At 37.5% G+C, this 18,526-nt stretch overlaps 1 protein-coding gene across 2 annotated transcripts in view; it reads right to left on the reverse strand.

Annotated features, from left to right (window-relative positions):
• Positions 1–800: 800 nt before the first annotated feature.
• Dbp73D (putative ATP-dependent RNA helicase Dbp73D) overlaps positions 801–18,526 on the reverse strand; it is a 169,539-nt gene continuing 151,813 nt past the window's right edge. For both annotated transcript variants that reach the window (XM_067146425.2, XM_067146426.2), the window contains exons 9-11: positions 7,676–7,841; positions 7,450–7,584; positions 801–1,096 (exon numbers count right to left, since the gene is read on the reverse strand). In XM_067146425.2, the coding sequence (XP_067002526.2) occupies positions 995–1,096; positions 7,450–7,584; positions 7,676–7,841 (403 nt within the window). In that variant the 3' untranslated portion in view covers positions 801–994. The remainder of the gene's footprint in view (positions 1,097–7,449; positions 7,585–7,675; positions 7,842–18,526) is intronic.

Raw genomic sequence — 18,526 nt, forward strand, 5'->3', positions numbered from 1 at the left:
TGTGGAGACAGTATGAGAATTATATCCTGAACTAACACTTCATAACTCAAGCACAGTTGGAACGTTTTAAGCATGGAAAATAACTGAGAAAGTGAGGGAACTGCTGTGCTTGTTGCTATGCCATGGAGGCGGGAGGGAATATGAGTCAATGACAGGCCACGCGTGCTCACCGGCTGACCGATGAGAGAAACTCACTGTACATTTCTTCACGCTGTTCCTCAGCATTTTGTTTATCACATTATTCCACTTCTGTATGTATACTGTCGATCATCTTCCTTTATTCAAACAGTTTACTGAGCTGGATGATAGTGAAATACTGTTTATGCCTACCACGTTCCTCAATATATGCAACATTATTCTAGGGACTGTCAACTTCAAATCTGCCTTTAACTCAAATTTGTTAAAAATGGATTATGCAATATTATTCTGGGGAGATATTCAATTGCTGAACTCAAAAATCAATGGGAAGGGAAATGGATGTCTTGCAATTGTTAAACACATCTTCAAACCAACAATGACCTCTTTCCTTTGTGCAATGTTGAGAAAACAGGTTAAAAAAATTCAACAACTACTAGCAGAAGACTAATAGAGAAACAAAATATAATGGTTGCAGGAAACTAATAAAAGTTACACTGTGAGACTTTGTCTAAATTTGATTTTTCTACATTTTTCAAGGATATTTATAGGTATCAAGGAAAGCCTGAAGTTTATTATATTTTTGGGTATACGACCATATTTAAAGGTAGCAATTACATGTGCGACAATTATTAAAGAAGCCAAGGAAGCAATAATATTAGAAATTGAGGGTACTGTATTTATTAATTGTCTATGTACATTTAAGGGACATTGTGGATCAGATGTAAAGTTCCAGAAATGGTTAAAAGCATATCTTAGACAATCCTACCAAGAAATACAGGCAATGAAGTTAAGAATGTAATACCAATTTATATTATAATCCACATATTTTTTATCCATATAATATTATACCACATTATCATCTAGAATTCTTGCTGGAATTTTTAATGTTTGTTTTAACTTTGGAGTTTGACATCTTTTTCACAAGCGTGACTCTTCTCAGCAATTTGCCATGCTCCTTCTGTAGAAGAAAGAAAGTAAACTATATTAGAGCAAGCCCATTCCTAAATAACATTCTCTGTACATTCAGGCAGATGTACATTAATACTGTGATGAGATACTTTAGAAAATTTCTTTAATTAACCTTCAACTACTATCACTGGGTCAAACAATAACCCGACTGATTTTCATGCTGTTATATTTTTGTACAGTTTACTTCTATGCTGTTGTGGCTGCAGGTATTCCTCTTTGACTGTTTTCTACCTCAGTTACTAACAAAGTCTAAGCAACGTATGATTTGAGCTAGAGAAGTACATCGGATCATGAAAGAACCAAGGATAGTGTTAACATGCCTGTTAATTCCTTTTCTGGTTGGATGCTAAGGTGAAAGTACGAAATACATGTACAATGAGTAAAAAGCAGATTAGTGAGTGGCAGGGAAGGTAGACGATTTGCATGACTGAATGCTCTTTACAAACTGTAGTTTTATACTCAGTACAGATCGAGGAGTGTTTGTTGTCATTGGAACATGGACAAATGTAACAGCACCTGCATTTCTTTGGAATCTCTTCAACACCCACTTTTTCAGCTTCTGCTTTCTCACCAAAAATATTCTTCATTATGGTTTTCAGTTGCTGCGTGGTCTATCTTGGAGTAGCCTATGTTTCCTTTAGCAGTTCCAAGGTGAGAGCATTACTAATGGAAAAGTTAGGGTTTCATTGAATTGGATGTCTGCAGTTTTGGAGAAAGATCATATGTATTGTTGAAGTATCATGCAAATAATATTTTTTTAATGTGTGAATGATAAAGTAAGTGCATTATTTCATAAATTAGTCTAATGGATTATAAGGATAACTTTCAAAAAGAGCTGCAATTCCACAATAAAAGAAGCTGCACTCACTTACTTCACTGGTAAGTCTGATCTACATTCAGGGCAGTAATTCAGATGGCAGATTCCCTATCTGTTGTTTATCTAGTCTTTTTTTAAATAATTTCAGAGAAGACTTTGGAAATTTATGAAACATCTCCCTTGGTAAATTATTCCAATCCCAAACTCCTCTTCTCATAAACAAACTATCTGCCCCAATCTGTCCTCTTGAATTCCAACTTCATATTGTGATCATTCCTACTTTTAAAAACATCATTCAAACTCACTCGCCTCCTAATGTTATTCCACACCATCTCTCCACTGACAGCTTGGAACATAGCACTTAGTCGAGCAGCTTGTCTCCTTTCTCCCACATTTTCCCAGCACAAACTTTGCAACATTTTTGTAATACTACTCTTTTCATAAGTTATGAATTTCATTATGGTCCATATTGACAATTGATCACTATCAAAGGGTAGGAAGGGTCCACTAATCAACACCATTAAAATGTATATTGTCATATAAAACTGGGACTAGTTTCGACCCCATATATACTGGGTTATCTTCAGCCACGCTCTAATTAGAAGACAGGATAACTTTCAAAAAGAGCTACAATTCCACAATAAAAGAAGCTGCGCCGACTTACTGGTGTTGGTATCCGTACGAAGTGCACGCAACTTACGAAGAACATAAGGACATTCACTTCAAAACAAATCAAACAATAGATCACTACATCTGATGAAAAGGAATACCTATTCAAATTACGAACGTTCCCCTTAAAGCTACATAAGTCATTACCCATATTACTAATGAACAAACATAAATTATCAATCAAGTTGCTCATCTACACAGATAAGGATACCATGGATATGGTTCGTCCATTATTGGAATATGCAAACAGTGTTTGGGATCCTCACCAAGAATACCTAATAAAAGAAATAGATAGTGTGCAGAGGAAAGCAGCAAGATTTGTAACAGGGGATTTCAGGAGAAAGAGTAGTGTATCAGAAATGTTAAAGGAACTTGGGTGGGAAACTTTAAGTAAGAGAAGGGAGAAAACTAGACTTACAGGATTATATAGAGCCTATACAGGAGAAGAAGCATGAGGAGATATCCGTGAGAGGCTTCAGTTGGAAAATAATTATATCGGCAGGACTGACCACAAATATAAAATTAGAAGGAATTTTAGCAGAAGCGATTGGGGTAAATTTTCATTCATTGGGAAGGGTGTGAAGGAGTGGAACAGTTTACCAGCGGTAGTGTTTGATCCTTTTCCAAAATCTGTACAGATATTCAAGAAGAGAATAAACAGCAACAGAGAAAATAAATGAAGTGTTAGAGGGCATTCGACCGGTGCAGGTTATTGTAAATAAAAAAAATGTGTGTGAATAAATTAATTCCATCCCCTGGTCTAAGGAGTTTGGACAGCCAAAGTAGGAGACTGCCTGTAGGGGTGAAGTACAGTGGGGACTTCGAGGGCCCTGGGACCGCTACGGTAGCTGTGAAGGCCCTTCAGGAACTCTGAAAAGTGGTGGCAAAAGGGGCTCTGGTTAAGACGCAGCAGGTCGTTATGCTACTTAGGATCCAGAAAGGGTAAAAAAAAAAAAAAAAAATAGTAAATAAATAAATGCAATGTAAATATTAATGTTATACCAGTTTTATAGTATCATTTGAAGCAATTCCACATACTGTATATCAGTTGACTATATTTGTAAGTAGTACAGGAGATATTATAATTAGAATTTTGTAAACAATATAAATTTATTAAGGATGAGCTGTGTGTTAATAGAAAACATTGTTAGCGTAAATTGTATAATATTGTATTATAGGAAAAATTTTCTTCTCTTGTTAATTTAATATTTAGTGCTTGTCAATAATGTATTTTAGTGTACCATTTGCCACCGAGGTAGACACCTCATTTGCAAATAAAGAGATTTTGATTTGATTTGATTTGAACTCCCAGACCAACTCAAGAACATTGGCTTCTGTAGGAACGACGAAATAGTTTGGCATCAACCACAGCATTTTTGATGTGTCGTTTAGTTTCAAGTTTGGATATGTTGTTTGGATCTCATCAATGTTTTAAATTAAGACTGCAAATTGTGTCATACCAGAGTGTTTATATTATTATTGGTTATATGTGTGTTTATATCTTCCAATTGGAGCGTGGCTGAAGATGACCCAATATATATGGGGTCGAAACTAGTCCCAGTTTTGTAAGACAATATACATTCTAATGGTATTGAATAGGTGGACCCTTCCTACCCTTTGATAGTGATACTAATCTTTTGTTGGGAATCACCCAGAACAAATCGAGCTGCTTTTCTTTGGATTTTTTCCAACTCTTGAATCAAGTAATCTACATATATAAAATAGAGTTTTGTCTGTACATTGCTCATAATTTAAAAAAGATTGGTATTTCTGTATTGGTCATGTCCACAGTAACAACGAAATGCCCTTTTCAATTTTCCGTCACCTCTGTCTGCATGTATGTACGCGCATCATGATAAAATGTCCAAAGAGAATTTAATGAAAATGGGTATCTAAAGTCAGGGAAAGAGGTACTACAATCTAGGCTACAACTAACTGCATTCATACTGAGTGAAACTGTAGTTTAGGGGAAGGCATAAAATTTAATGATCAAATATTGGTCCTATCGATAAATACTACATAACTAAAGTTATATAGAATTAAATTTCCTTCCTATCGATACCATACTACATAACTAAAGTTACATAGAATGAAATTTCTTATCATTTATGTCTTCTACATTTTTACCATACTTACAATGATAACGGAGATATTAACAAATTTCTATTTTTATTGCTAAGTCCACATCAACGCCGAACCACAAGAAAATGGGTGAACAGACTTGAATGAAAATTGGTACGTTAAGTCAGGCAATAAAGCACTACAGTCTACGTTATAAATAATTTTATTCACATTGGATGAAATGGTAGTTTAGGGGAAGGCACCTAAACTTTAATTTTTAAATACCTATGCCATTGGTCCTGTCAAAAAGTACTACATATCAAAAGTTATAGAGAATACAATTTCTGATCATTTATGACTTCTATACGAGGATTGGGGCAAAAGTCATGGCAACTATTTTCTTTCTTGTAGGTATGTGAACAGATCACAAACGTACATATGTCGTGTGGAAGTTCTGCAAGCATAGTGTATATGCAGAACAACAGATGGCTCTGTGATAGCTGGTAGTAGCACAGCGAGGGCTGTGAAGTCAGTCAGTTGGTGAGTGTCGTGTGAGATGGAAGTAACCCGTGTTGAGCAGCACGCTTACATCAAAATAGCCGTTCTCCGAGGGAGAAATGCGATGGAATGTCACAGTGAATTAGTGGAAACCCTTGGGAATAATGTCCTACCTTACAGTACAGCAGCACGGTGGGTAGGAAGGTTTCAGCAAGGACGTGTGTCAACCTGTGATGAGCAACATTCGGGACGACCTGTCAGTGTGTGGACCGACGTGGCACGTGCCGTCATCGAGCAGCTCCTGGATGAAGACAGACGATGGCCACTACTGGAGTTAGAGAGGGCAAGTGGCATCGAGAAATGCACCGTCCACAGGATTTAGCGTAATGAGCTGCAAATGTGCAAAATTGCATCGCGGTAGGTATGGCATGCACTGACGGAAGTTCAAAGGTGGGTGCGCTATGCAATATGCTCCAACCACCTTGCACTCTGGCAACAGGACAGCGATCAATTCTTGTCACGAATAATCACCATCGATGAATTTTGGGCCAGGGCATACGAACCAGAACTGAAACGTCAGTCCGCCGAATGGCAATGCAAAACCACATAAAGCAGAGTGTGTAGGGCAGCTACTGCTACGCTGGAGATGGGAGGAATTGGAGCACCCACCGTATTCTCCCGACATTTCGCCCTGTGACTTTGATCTCATTCGAAAGATTAAGGAACCACTACCTGGTAGGCGGTTTGCAACACGAGATGACATTGCTAATGCTGTGCGCCAACAGGTGACCCGATTCACACATGGTGCGGCAAATGCTGAGACAGATGGTATTCAGCGCCTCCCACATCGTTGTCAGCGTGTGGTGTCAGTAGCAGGGGACTACTTTGAGGGTCTTTAGGCCCAGGTTTGTCATGTTAATTTTATGTGTATTGTATTGTCATTCTTTTGCACCGGGAAGGTCATATTTCCCTGTATACTACTGTAATAAATTTGTGTGTTATGATATTTCAGTGCTATTCATTGTCCACACATGTAGTTACCACCTTGTCCTTTCGTCTGTCTATGTCTGTATATGTCACATTTTCCATCTCCGAAAACTGTAAAAGTTAGTGGGACGTAAATCCAATAACATTTTTATTATTATTATATTTAAAAAGCTATACAAAGCAGTGTACCATTCATACAAAAATAGAAACTGCTAGTTTGATAAATGGCACAAAATTATTATTCAGGGACGAGCCGGTCCAAACCAATGCCAGGTACTGCCAAAGTGTTGTGATCAAGATGGTGGGCAAAGCTGTCTAATCACATATGGTGAGTATAACCTCCTGAGAATGTGACCAGAAAGCAATGTTTAATAACCCACTGGTTGGAAACATAAGGCTTCAACTAACAATTCATTACTGCACATTTGTTTCAGAAATAAAGTGACCTGCTATAATATGTACCATAGTTACTTTCATGAGCCCAATGGCCAAAGGACTTCATATTTATTCTCTTGTGTTTATTCACATCTTTTAATACCCTATTGTTACTTTTACAGGACACAGTGGGAAAGTTTTCATATTTGTTCTCTCAAGTTTTTCACACTTTTTAATGCTCTCCTCTAATCTCCACAAATACGACGCACATAACATAAAATGTACTCATGTGTAAAGTAGTTCCATATTCCTGCTGGGTAGTTTTTAGTTGATATTCAATAGTATGTTTTCCTGTTTAACAGGTTTTCTTTCCTTGTTCCCTGCAGAAATGTCTTAACGAGGTTTTACTGAATTCGATAATTCAGGTTGTGATATACACAGGACAGCTTCCAAGGCAACAATCTGGTTAAGCCACTTCTTCACATCCTAACCTAATCTACATGGAGCTTAGAGAGAGACAGGACAAAGTGGAGAGGAACCATATTTGCTCCCACCTGGTGTCAGCTGGAAAAGGAGAAATGATGGTGATGATGATGATGATGATATTGAAACCTATGTTGATTTCTTTTTAAATCTTTAAATTGTTTCTTTTTACTTTTCTTTTTAAAGGCTACAACTAATGCACACCCTATTCCGTGGAATGTTATAAAGATGCAGAAGCAGCAACCTAAGGATGCAGCCATACACCGGCTAAATGGTTATGATTCTGCAGCATGATAAAGGAATAATGCTATAAGAAATGGTTCTTATCAAGAGATATCAGTTTTGTATAGGTTAAAATGTTGTTACTTCAATGTCCTTTTAGAGCAGTGATAGAATACAAATAAGTTTAGAAGTTTCATTTGAACTTCTAACCCACATTAGTAAGTACTTACTTGTAGATCTTGTTTCAGAGCTTCAATAGCTTCTTTGTATTGTTCCTCATATGGTTTCAAGTCTGATTCTGGAACATTTAATTCATCCACAAATCTCTTTCCTGCACTGTGTAGTGTTTGTTGGAAGTGGCTCAACTATAAAATGAATGTAAAGTACAACACATGAAAACTCATTGCATTTATGCATCCTTAAAAAATTAGCACTTACGTAAACTCCTTTACAAACCTGATTGTTAAGAAGAAAAGTCACACCTATCCCTGGTTTTCCAGCTCTACCAGTTCGACCAATCCTGTGAATGTAAGTTTTTACATACTTTGGTGGATCATAGGATATGACATAATCCACACCAGGAATATCCATTCCACGTGCCAAAGCATCAGTGCTGATAATGCTATGGAAAGAAAGGAAAAACTCATAGTAACTAAATTTCACATTTATATGCCAACAAGCTGATAGTAAAAATTGTCCAATCTGAATGATCATAAGCACACTATAGGAAGGACTGATTTTCTCTATCAAATGCACTATCAAAATAGTCAAAATATAACAGGAGTTTGCTTAACAAAATTTAGTACAGTATCATCTACCCATATAACTACAAAGATGGGAGTGAAGCTGGTTCCTGCCTGTGGTAGACGGAATTGAATTTCCATTACTGAACTGAACGTCAGCATTCCAGAAGCATCATTAAAGTACTATCTGAAATGATTCATTCTAGTAGGGAAAGGCTCTTATCAGAGCCCAATTTAACAATTATTTCTCTTAACACTGAAGGACTGTCTTCTTGTAAAGAAGATCTTTTACATGAAATATGCCTAAAACATAATTGTGATGTTTTCTGTAAGCAAGAAACTCATAGGGATGTTAATCAACGACGCCCTAAAATCCCTGGAATGAGATTGGCAGTCGAACATCCTCATGGCCAATATAGAAGTGCCATCTTCACTAAACCATATATCAGGATTATTGCAAACTCCATCAAAGATAAAAATGACATAGAAATTAATGAAATAGAATTGAGTAATTCTATAATTTTTTCCATTTATAAACCTCAAAGGTAAGCTTTTAATTCAGACAACCTGATAATGTGAATTTGCAGAAAGTGTCCATCTTCATGGGTGATTTCAACAGCCACAGCATTATATGGGGTTATCCACATGATGATGAGAATGGAGAAGCTGTTATGCATTGGGCAGAATCACACCAACTGTCTCTTATTCAGGATAACAAACTTCATTCATCCTTCAACAGTGGAAGGTGGAAACGTGGATATAATCCAGACCTTATTTTTGTGAGTGAGCGGATTGCCCATCAGTGTATTAAATCTGTCTGCCTTCCTATTCCTAACACACAACAACATTCCATAATCTGCCAGATATTAGCAGTCGTCAAACCACAGTGTGTTTACTTTAAGAGAAGATATAATTTCAAAAAAGCAAACTGGGAATGTTTTACTTCCTCTTTAGATAAAAAGATGAGTATGATCAGTCCCATACCAGAGGAATATGACCAATTTATTGATGCCATTAGACGTGTTCTAAAGAAGCCATTCCAAGTGGATGCAGAACTAATTACACACAAGTTCTTTCCGAGGAAACATCTGCCCTACACACAAACTACTTCAATTTTTATGAAAGGAATCCTTTCAGTGCTGAAACTATTGCAAGCGGACAACAACTTCTCTCTGCTATTTCAGAAACTAAACAAGAACAGTGGTTAAAATTGATGGAAGAGGTTAACATGGATAGGAGTAGCCAGAAGGCCTGGAGGCTACTCAGGCATCTCAGTAATGATTCCAATAAAGTATCATCTCTTTGTAACATATCTTCAAACCAAATTGCTCACCAACTTGTCCAACATGGCAAGTCTGTAAACTCCAGTTCTAAAAAAAATGTGGATACTAAGACAAAATTCATACTAGAGACCAGTATGCTTTCTAATCCCTTTACTATGGCAGAACTGAATGATGCTACAAATATCAGTAAAAATAGAAAGGTTCCTGGTGTAGATGAAATCTGTATTCAACTAATCAAGAATTTTGGACCTGTTACCAGAGAATGGGTATAAATCTATTTAACAATTGCATTTGAACATGCAGGATACCCAAAATCTGGAGGAAATCTAGAGTTATAGCATTCCTCAAACCCAGAAAAGATCCATATGATCCTAAAAATTACAGACCAGTTTCCTTGCTCTGTCATTTATTCAAGATCTTAGACCGAATGATTCTAGTAGCCTTACAAAAATAGTTGAAGCACTTCTGATCCCAGAGCAAGCTGGTTTTAGAAGAGGGAAGAACTGTACATCACAAATCCTCTATTTGACCCAATATATTGAAGATGGTTTTGAAAATTGGAAAATAACTGAGGCAATCTTCTTCGACCTAACTGCGGCTTATGACACAGTTAGTAACCAAATTCTGTTGAGTAAACTTTATAAGATGACAAAGGACAACAAGTTGACTGAATTTCTTCAATGTCTTCTTGAAAACTGAAGATTCTACATAGATTTCCAAGGGCGACATAGTCGTTGGAAGAACCTCAGGAATGGCCTAACCCCAAGGTAGTGTTTTGTCTTCAATATTATTTAGTATTTACATTAATGATCAACCCTTGCAAAAAAGAAAGCTTCATTTATGCAGATGATCGAGCTACTGTCACCCAGGTTGATCTGTTTGAAAGTTTTGAACGGAGGCTAATGGAAGCCTCCGACGAAATGAGTCCATACTACAGAGAAAAACATCTAAAACCTAACACCTCAAAGACACAAGTTTGCGCTTTTCATGAATATGCAGGCAAGAAGAAAACTGAAGATTTTCTGGGAGGGTACTCTCTTGGATCATTTCTCAACACCTAAATATCTAGGGGTAACTCTGGATCGTACACTCACGTATGAACAACATTATGTTAACATGAAACACAAAGTATCTACACGAAATTCCATTCTTTGCAAGTTATGCGGAACAGACTGGGGAATGCAAGCTCAAACAATGAGAACTACTGCTTTAGCACCGAGCTACTCTGCAGCAGAATATGCATGCCCTGTGTGATATAGATCATGTCATGTCAAACAGGTAGATATTGCTTTAAATGAAACTTGCCGGCTTATAACTGGTTGCCTAAGATCTACACCTTGTGATAAGGTATTTTGCTTGGCTGGCATTGCTCCCCCAGATATTAGACGTGAAGCAGCTGCCAAACATGAAAAATGTAAAGTAGACATTTACCAAACACATCCATTACATGATTATCAACCTGCTCTACAACGATTGAAATCCAGGAGAATTTTTCTACATTCTACTGAGTGCCTTGCAGATTCACCTCAATCATCAAGACTAACTTCCTGGAGATCTGGAAACCTTCATTTCAATGGATGGATGGATCCATCTGAAACTCTTCCAGCCGGTTATGAAAAGTTGTGGTCTACATGGAAGAGTCTGAACAGTCTGCAGTCTGGGGTCAGTCGATCTAAGATCAATAAGAAGAAGTTGGGTTTATCTGTTGAGTCAACTCTCTGTGCCTGCAGAGAAGATCATTTATGATTGATTGACTGAAAGGATTTTAAAACATAGTCATCTTTTAGAAGCTCTGGACAAACTACATCACTCTCCACAAATGATCAAAAGCATGGAATGGTTGAACCTCACGAAGAACTTTGTGTACAATAATCAGAGATGAAACATTTTATGCACGCACAATGGTATGGTGCACTTTACAAGTATTGCTGGTAGAGCAATTATTTTCCTTGAAAATAACAAAGTATTTCCACCACGTGAGAACAGTTCGTCATCAGTGCCTGCAGTGTGGAGCTAGTGATGTAGGCCGCGCTGCTTCTGGCTACAGCGAGGACACGTTACCCACGCTCAGCTGACATTACATTTTATTTAATATCTCCAAAAATAATAATTGTGATACAAAGGAACTGACAATGGCAACATGTACATTTTAATAAAGCCTACAAGACCTACTCATTTTTATGGCAACTGAGATATTATTGTGGCAGTTATAGAAGATTTAAACAAACTGATGCAATCAGCATGACGTGATTCACAGACCACAGCTCTCAGCTGTATAAACCGAGCGTAAACCACACTCGATATCCAGTCTTCAATCCACATTAGTTCCGTGCTGGTCGACTGTTGTCAGATCACAATTCCTGCATATTGTTTAGTCGCATCGAATACTGTGCGTGGACTTAATTATTTTCTGTGCTGTTACTATACTTAGTCTTACTGCAATCTCATATTACGAGTCAACACTTGCATAACGTCTTCATGTTAAAAACATTTTATACTTTGAGACAATACTTAAAATTTCTAAGATTGTGTAGTATGAGTTGTATTTGGTGTACATATGTCATGTTTAGGACTTATACTCTGAACTGCTTTACTTCTAAATTGACAGTTTGCAAATCATGTGAGTATTACCTTACCTCTGTTGCCAGTACTCTACTGCTGCGAGAACAGCTGATGCTATACGACTGCGGCAAACAGCCCTCGTAAAATGTAATACTGTACTCAGAGAAGCTAATGAATCAAGATTGAAAACAAATTCACAAAAACTACACTTACTAACAACATCCAACACTAAAAATACATGATTAGGAATAAAAGAGAATGAAAAAATAACACATCACGCACCGCTAATGGCTGGCACAGAAAGGTTATGGCTTACTGATCTCAGAGTCACTGGAACACTCCAATGATGAATCACCGTCACTATCACCAGCTCCCAAAGATATTAAATTTTCGATGCAGTTCTCCACTACACCATTTTCCCAAGTCTCATGTATTACTCTGTGTATTGCACACAATTTTCCTCCAGTCATCGGCAATGACATTTGCCACAGCTTCAGATAACAGGTTTTCCACCTCGGGAACAATGAACCGCTTATTTTTTGTTGCAACATAAACCTTAATCTGAGCCCAAATTTTCTCTATTAAGTTGAAATGGTAATGGTAAGTTGGAAGTCAAATAACTTCTCCCCACGATATCTTGCAATTTCATCCACAACATACACTGGAAATTGTAGCTTGTTTTTTTCACAAGCCGCAACAGTTCACCTTTCCTCACATCGTCCCGCATAGGAATATTGTTCCTCATTAACCATTCAGCAAGAATCGATTTCTTTGCTGCCATTATCGAAGCCTTGACCTGAATTACGGAACGGTAGGGATGTTCAAATGAAGAAAAGGAAGCCTTCCTGTCCAACTTGAAAGAACATATGGATTGTGAAAATTTGGTAGCAATGAGAGATTTTAATGCTCAGGTTGGATCAGACAGACTGGGCTACAAATCCTCCCTGGGTCCTCATGGACTTGGGAATAGGACGACAGAGGGCGAACATCTTCTAGATCTTTGTATGAGGAACAATATGGTTGTAAGTAACACTTGGTTCAAGAAAAGGGACATACATAAGATCACAAGATATAGTTGGGACAATCAATATGAAACTGTGATTGATTATATACTCACCGACAAAGAAGTTTGGAAGATTGTAAATGATGTCAAAGTAATTCCTAGTGAAAATTAGGATAGAGACCACAGGCTGTTGGTTGCAGATATCACAAAGAGAAGACCTCCCAAAAGTCTACAACAAAATAACACCAAAAATAAAAACTTGGAGACTTTCTGAACCAAGGATGAAAGAAATGTTTCGAGAAAATGTTCGGAAGATGTTACCAAAAGAAGATCTGAGATCTGCAAATGAGGAATGGAGAGTATTGGAGATGACAGGTGAGAGACTATGTGGAAGGCAGAGCCAAATAAGAAAATTCAAAGAAATAGCATGGTGGAATGAGGATGTAAAAATTGCTGTCAAAGCTAGAAATGGCACAAGAAGAGCTTTGTACCGTGCCAGAGTGTGAGGAAATCCAAGTGAAATTGAGGATAAACTATCATTTTACAGAAGAAAAAGATTACAGGTCAAAAGAATAGTTGACATTCAGAAACGGAAATGCAAACAAGATCTTATCAATAGAATAGGGCAAGACAAACACAAGAAGCTCCTGCATAGCATTGTTAAAAACAAAATAAATTATAATAGTAATCAACACAGTGGAGCTTCCAAACAGAGAGGTAACTAGAAATGAAAATGAAATATTACAGGAGTTCAGAAGATATTTCAATCACTTACTGAACTATAATACAAGAGACAAAGACACACAAGATAACCCTCTAAACCCTATAAAGTATAGAGCCGGAAGTGGAGACAGCAATATGTAAAATGAAAAACAAGTCTGCAGGATTGGATGAGTTCAGTGTGGACATGATCAAAGCACTTGGAGAACCTGGAATACAATACAAAAATATATGAGACCATCCTGGACAGAAAAGTCAGAAAATTTGTTGAACCTAAACTTGAGGAAGAACAACATGGATTTAGAGCGAACAGATCAAGGCTAGACCTCATTTTTTCAATAAGAATGCTCTTTGAAAATTACTCGGATAAGAATAGAGTGGTTATAGTGGTATTCTTGGATATTGAGAAGGCATATGATCATGCACCAAGTAAGCACATATGGGAATGTCTGAGACGTCAAGAAGTGCCAGATGAGATTATACCTCGAGTAAAACAACCATTGGACATTATGAATTTCATTCGGGACAAATATTTCAGGTTCCCTATGGGAATCAACATCTATATCATAAACCAACTATATCGAGAGACAAAGACCTGTGTGCAAATTCCAGGAGGCAGCTCAAACTGTTTCCAAGAGCTGAGTCCAACAAGGAAGTTATCTATCACCACTTCTCTTCAATACTATAATGGATGATGTTATAAAAGAAGTGAAAATGGAGGATCAGACAACAAATGCACTTGTATTTGCTGATGATGTTATGCTATGGAGTGAGACAGAAGTAAAAGTTCAAGCTAAACTAGATCTTTGGCAAGAAGAATTTGAAAGAATGGGAATGATCATTGGCCGAACTAAAACTGTCGGTTTAGTGATGAGTCGAAATCCTGAAGCAGTCCACCAGTGAGTGCAAAATGAAGAAGTAGACATTATTAATAACTTCAAATACTTATGGAGCTTTGTTTCTTCTGAAAATATCATAAACCAAGAAATAGGCAATAGAATACAAGCTGCACTGAAATTCTACCACTCCGTTCGTCAATTACTTTGGGACGAGGATGTCTCCAAGTAGGACCCCAAGAGCATACTATGAAAGGAATGTTGTTGGTAAGAGGCCCAGAGGGAAACCTCATGGTAGTTGGGAAAAGCAAATTTTCAAAGACCTTACCAAACGTGATGTAATTGGCAGCAAAAGGTAGAACATCAGCTGTGCATGGACAGGACGAACTGGAAGAGGCTCGTAAACACCCGCACCTGGGTTGCTGTAGCGAAAAATCGATGATGACGATGAGGGGACGTTGTCCATTATTATCGTGCGATTCTCAGACAGGTTATTCAGTAACGTGTATTCAAAAGAATTTTGAAAATTAACACCATTCATCTCCTCGTGATAATCGCCAGTCTTCTTAGACGTATAAACAGTTAGGTACAAATCCACTTGCGGTACTGACATCTAGCACAATAATTCTCCCCCCCTTTCCAATGGGCACTGCTATTGTACCTTCCACAGAATTGTCTGTCCAGCCTTTTCCTATGGTATGGTTAGCATTGATCCATGTTTCATTGAGCCACACAACAGAATTACAATTTTCATTTATAACATTCCTTAAAAACCAGCAGGGTCACATCACAATATAATTTCTCTCCATTTCTTGTTGCAGAATCCCAGTTCCTTTACCACAACATTCAGCGAAGTCTTGCTTCCCTAATATAGTTTGTTTTTACTAAGAGACATAAGTAGTTCCACAAGAGTAGGGTGGTCTTATCTGCAGTAGTAGCTATAAATATGCCGATGAATGGCATCTTGCTAGAAACTATACAATTCCATCACTGGTTTGGCCTGATTTCTTTTCTTACCTGGCGTTTCAAACAAAGAGGATCCAGGAGATTGTTCCTCAGCATGGTATTTCTCTTTTCCAACTGCCACTACTGTGTATTTACTTACTTTGGTAGCGTTGGCAGTTCTCTATATGGCTTGTGCTAAAGGAAGCAATGTAGCACTGTTCTTCTTTTGTTTCTCAAAGTACTCGTGTATGTTGGACACAATTTCACGGGCCTGGCTTCTCAAGGGCGTGCTTGTCTCTGATGCAAGTGCGATAAACAGGTATAACTTGAAAACAATATTCTCTCACCCATGGGTGACTAATGCAAATACCAAGCTCAAATTATTATTATTATTATTATTATTATTATTATTATTATTATTATTATTATTATTATTATTATTATCATCATCATCATCATCATTATTTTACGATTATTATTACTTGTATGTATGGCTATGAAGTGTTGTATATCCATTATTATTATTATTATTATTATTATTATTATTATTATTATTATTATTATTATTATTTACATAGTTGAATGATTGTATTGCATGTGAGGTTATATCATGAAACGTGTTGTACATAGACATTTATGAGTATATCAGTTCCGTTAATGTAAATACCTGTAATTAATATTATAATTTATTCTTACCTGTATATATAAATTGTAATCCATAATTGTGAAACACACTGTAACTTCCAGAATGGTAATAGGCACGGGAACGATTGAGAATATTCCGTACATTATAATCTATGTATTAGACACTCTAGAATTTTCACTAAGCTAGTTTTCTTATGTAATGTAGCTTTCTAGAAGCCTGGCCAGACACATATATAAGGAGATGATCTGGACGGTGAAGTTAGCTATGATTTGGAAGTTAGTTATTGGGAAGAGTTATTTGGGAGTTACTGTTAAGTGAGTTGTTGGAAGAGAGTTATTGTGTAGCAAGGTGCGAAATGCTTTTAAAGCAGTCAACTGTTTTATTTGTGTTCCGACAGCAGTGATCAAAATTATGTGTGTGTTTAATTTATACATAAATGTAAAGAAAATAATTGTACCAAGTGACATCATCTCGTGTGTGTCTTTGTGGATACGTTAACTGGCAACGATGACAGGATTATTGAAACTATTGGACTTGAAAATGAAGAATGACCAGAGGACCATGGTGATGCTTAAACAGTTAACTTCCTTCATTCAAGCCCAGGCTAAGAACATCGAGGCCCAATTTGGAAAACTCGAGAAAAACACTGAAGCCCAGTTTGGAAAACTCGAGGAGAACATTGGGGCTCAGTTGAGAAAACTCGAGGAGAAAATCAGGGCCCAGTTCAAGACCGGATTGACGTCAGAAGAGGGAGCCAAATACCCGATCAATGGACTTGTAAATACCTGTACATTTGTATTATAATTTGTTCTTACCTGTAAATATAAATTGTAATCTATAATTGTGAAACACACTGTAACTTCCAGAATGGTAATAGGCACAAGAACGATTCAGAATATTCCGTACATTATAATCTATGTATTAGACACACTAGAATTTTCACAAAGGTTTCTTTTTTTTTTTTTTGTAATGTAGCTGTCTAGAAACCAGCCAGGCACATATATAAGGAGATGATCTGGACGGTGAAGTTAGTTATATGGAAGAGATATTTGGGAGTTACTGTTAAGTGAGTTGTTGGAAGAGAGTTATTGTGTAACAAGGTGCGACATGCTTTTAGAGCAGTCAACTGTTTTATTTGTGTTCCAAGGTTATAACTTTTATGTGCTGTGTTATTCAGTTGTTTTAAAATGGCGGCTTGGTGATGTGAGTGATTTTTTTTTTTTTTTGCGACAGCAGTTATCAAGCTTATGTGTGTGTTTAATTTGTAGATAAATGTAAATAAAATAATTGTACCAACTGACAGCATCTCATATGCGTCTTTGTGGATACGTTATCTCATATCTCTCAATTTCTTGCCACTTGACTTTCCTGAACATACAGGAACTAAGTACACTAACCAATACACGGACATAAATAAAACTACAGCTACTTTTATACACTGAACTATTAAACCTGTATTGTATTAACTTATGCTATGATAAACTGTAAACTATGCATAAAGATAAAGACTAATATGATGATGATGATGATGATGATGCTTGTTGTTTTAAGGGGCCTAACATCAAGGTCATCGGCCCCTGATGGTACGAAATGAGACGAAATGCAATGACAAAATAAAAATTCAAAATCCTCCACTGACCAGAATTCAAAGCGTGAGGACGAAAAATGAACGGATGGATATGAAGTTAAAACAATCAGTGGAGCAGACCCGCAATGCCTCAGTCTCAGAAAATGACGGAAAACAACAGTAATACTGACCAAGGGACTGCTTCTATAGCTCAATACTGAATTGATGATCCTTGCAAGTTAAAGGGGTCCAAAATATAGACCATAGGCCTCTCATAATGGTACTTATTGTTTGGAAAGTAGAAACATGGTAATTGACATGGTGCGGTACTAATCAAAAGTATCGTAGACTCGCGGTATTCCACACATTATGGTACTGCACACAGGTAATGAAATTCGCACATATAATACAGACCTATGGTGTTTCACACATAGCGGCGCCATTTACAGGCAATGCAAACCTATGGTGTTCATCACATAAATGTACTAACCACAGGGACTCGTACTAACCCGTGGTGTTCCTTATATAGTGGGTACTAATCATAGGCAAGCCACAACCCTGGTGTTGCTCATATAGTGCTACTAATCACAGGTAGCATAAAAGCCTTACCGCATGGTGCTCCTGATTGCTACTAATCACAAACCTATTTCGTACCTAACATAGTGGTACTACGCGCAAGTAATAGCGACCCATGGTGTTCCCCGCGTGGTGGTACTAATCACAAGTAGTTTCATGATTCCAATCCAATCATCCCTTGGTCGCCCCTTTTAGTCACCTCTTACGACAGGCAGGGGATACCGTGGGTGTATTCTTTGTCTGCGTCCCCCACCCGCAGGGGGTAGTGTGTTTGGTCCGCGAGAGGTATTTTATTTCCCTCAAGTCCGCCGGCAAAGCCGGTTAGGACCCCCCTATCCGCCACCTGGGACGCGCCACGTGGGAGTATCACCTCTTCCCCTGCCACGCCAGCGTAGTAGGTTTGTGGAAAGATTAATATAAAAAACA

The sequence above is a fragment of the Anabrus simplex genome, chromosome 4, assembly GCF_040414725.1.
Source record: "Anabrus simplex isolate iqAnaSimp1 chromosome 4, ASM4041472v1, whole genome shotgun sequence".
Taxonomy (NCBI): Eukaryota; Metazoa; Arthropoda; class Insecta; order Orthoptera; family Tettigoniidae; genus Anabrus; species Anabrus simplex.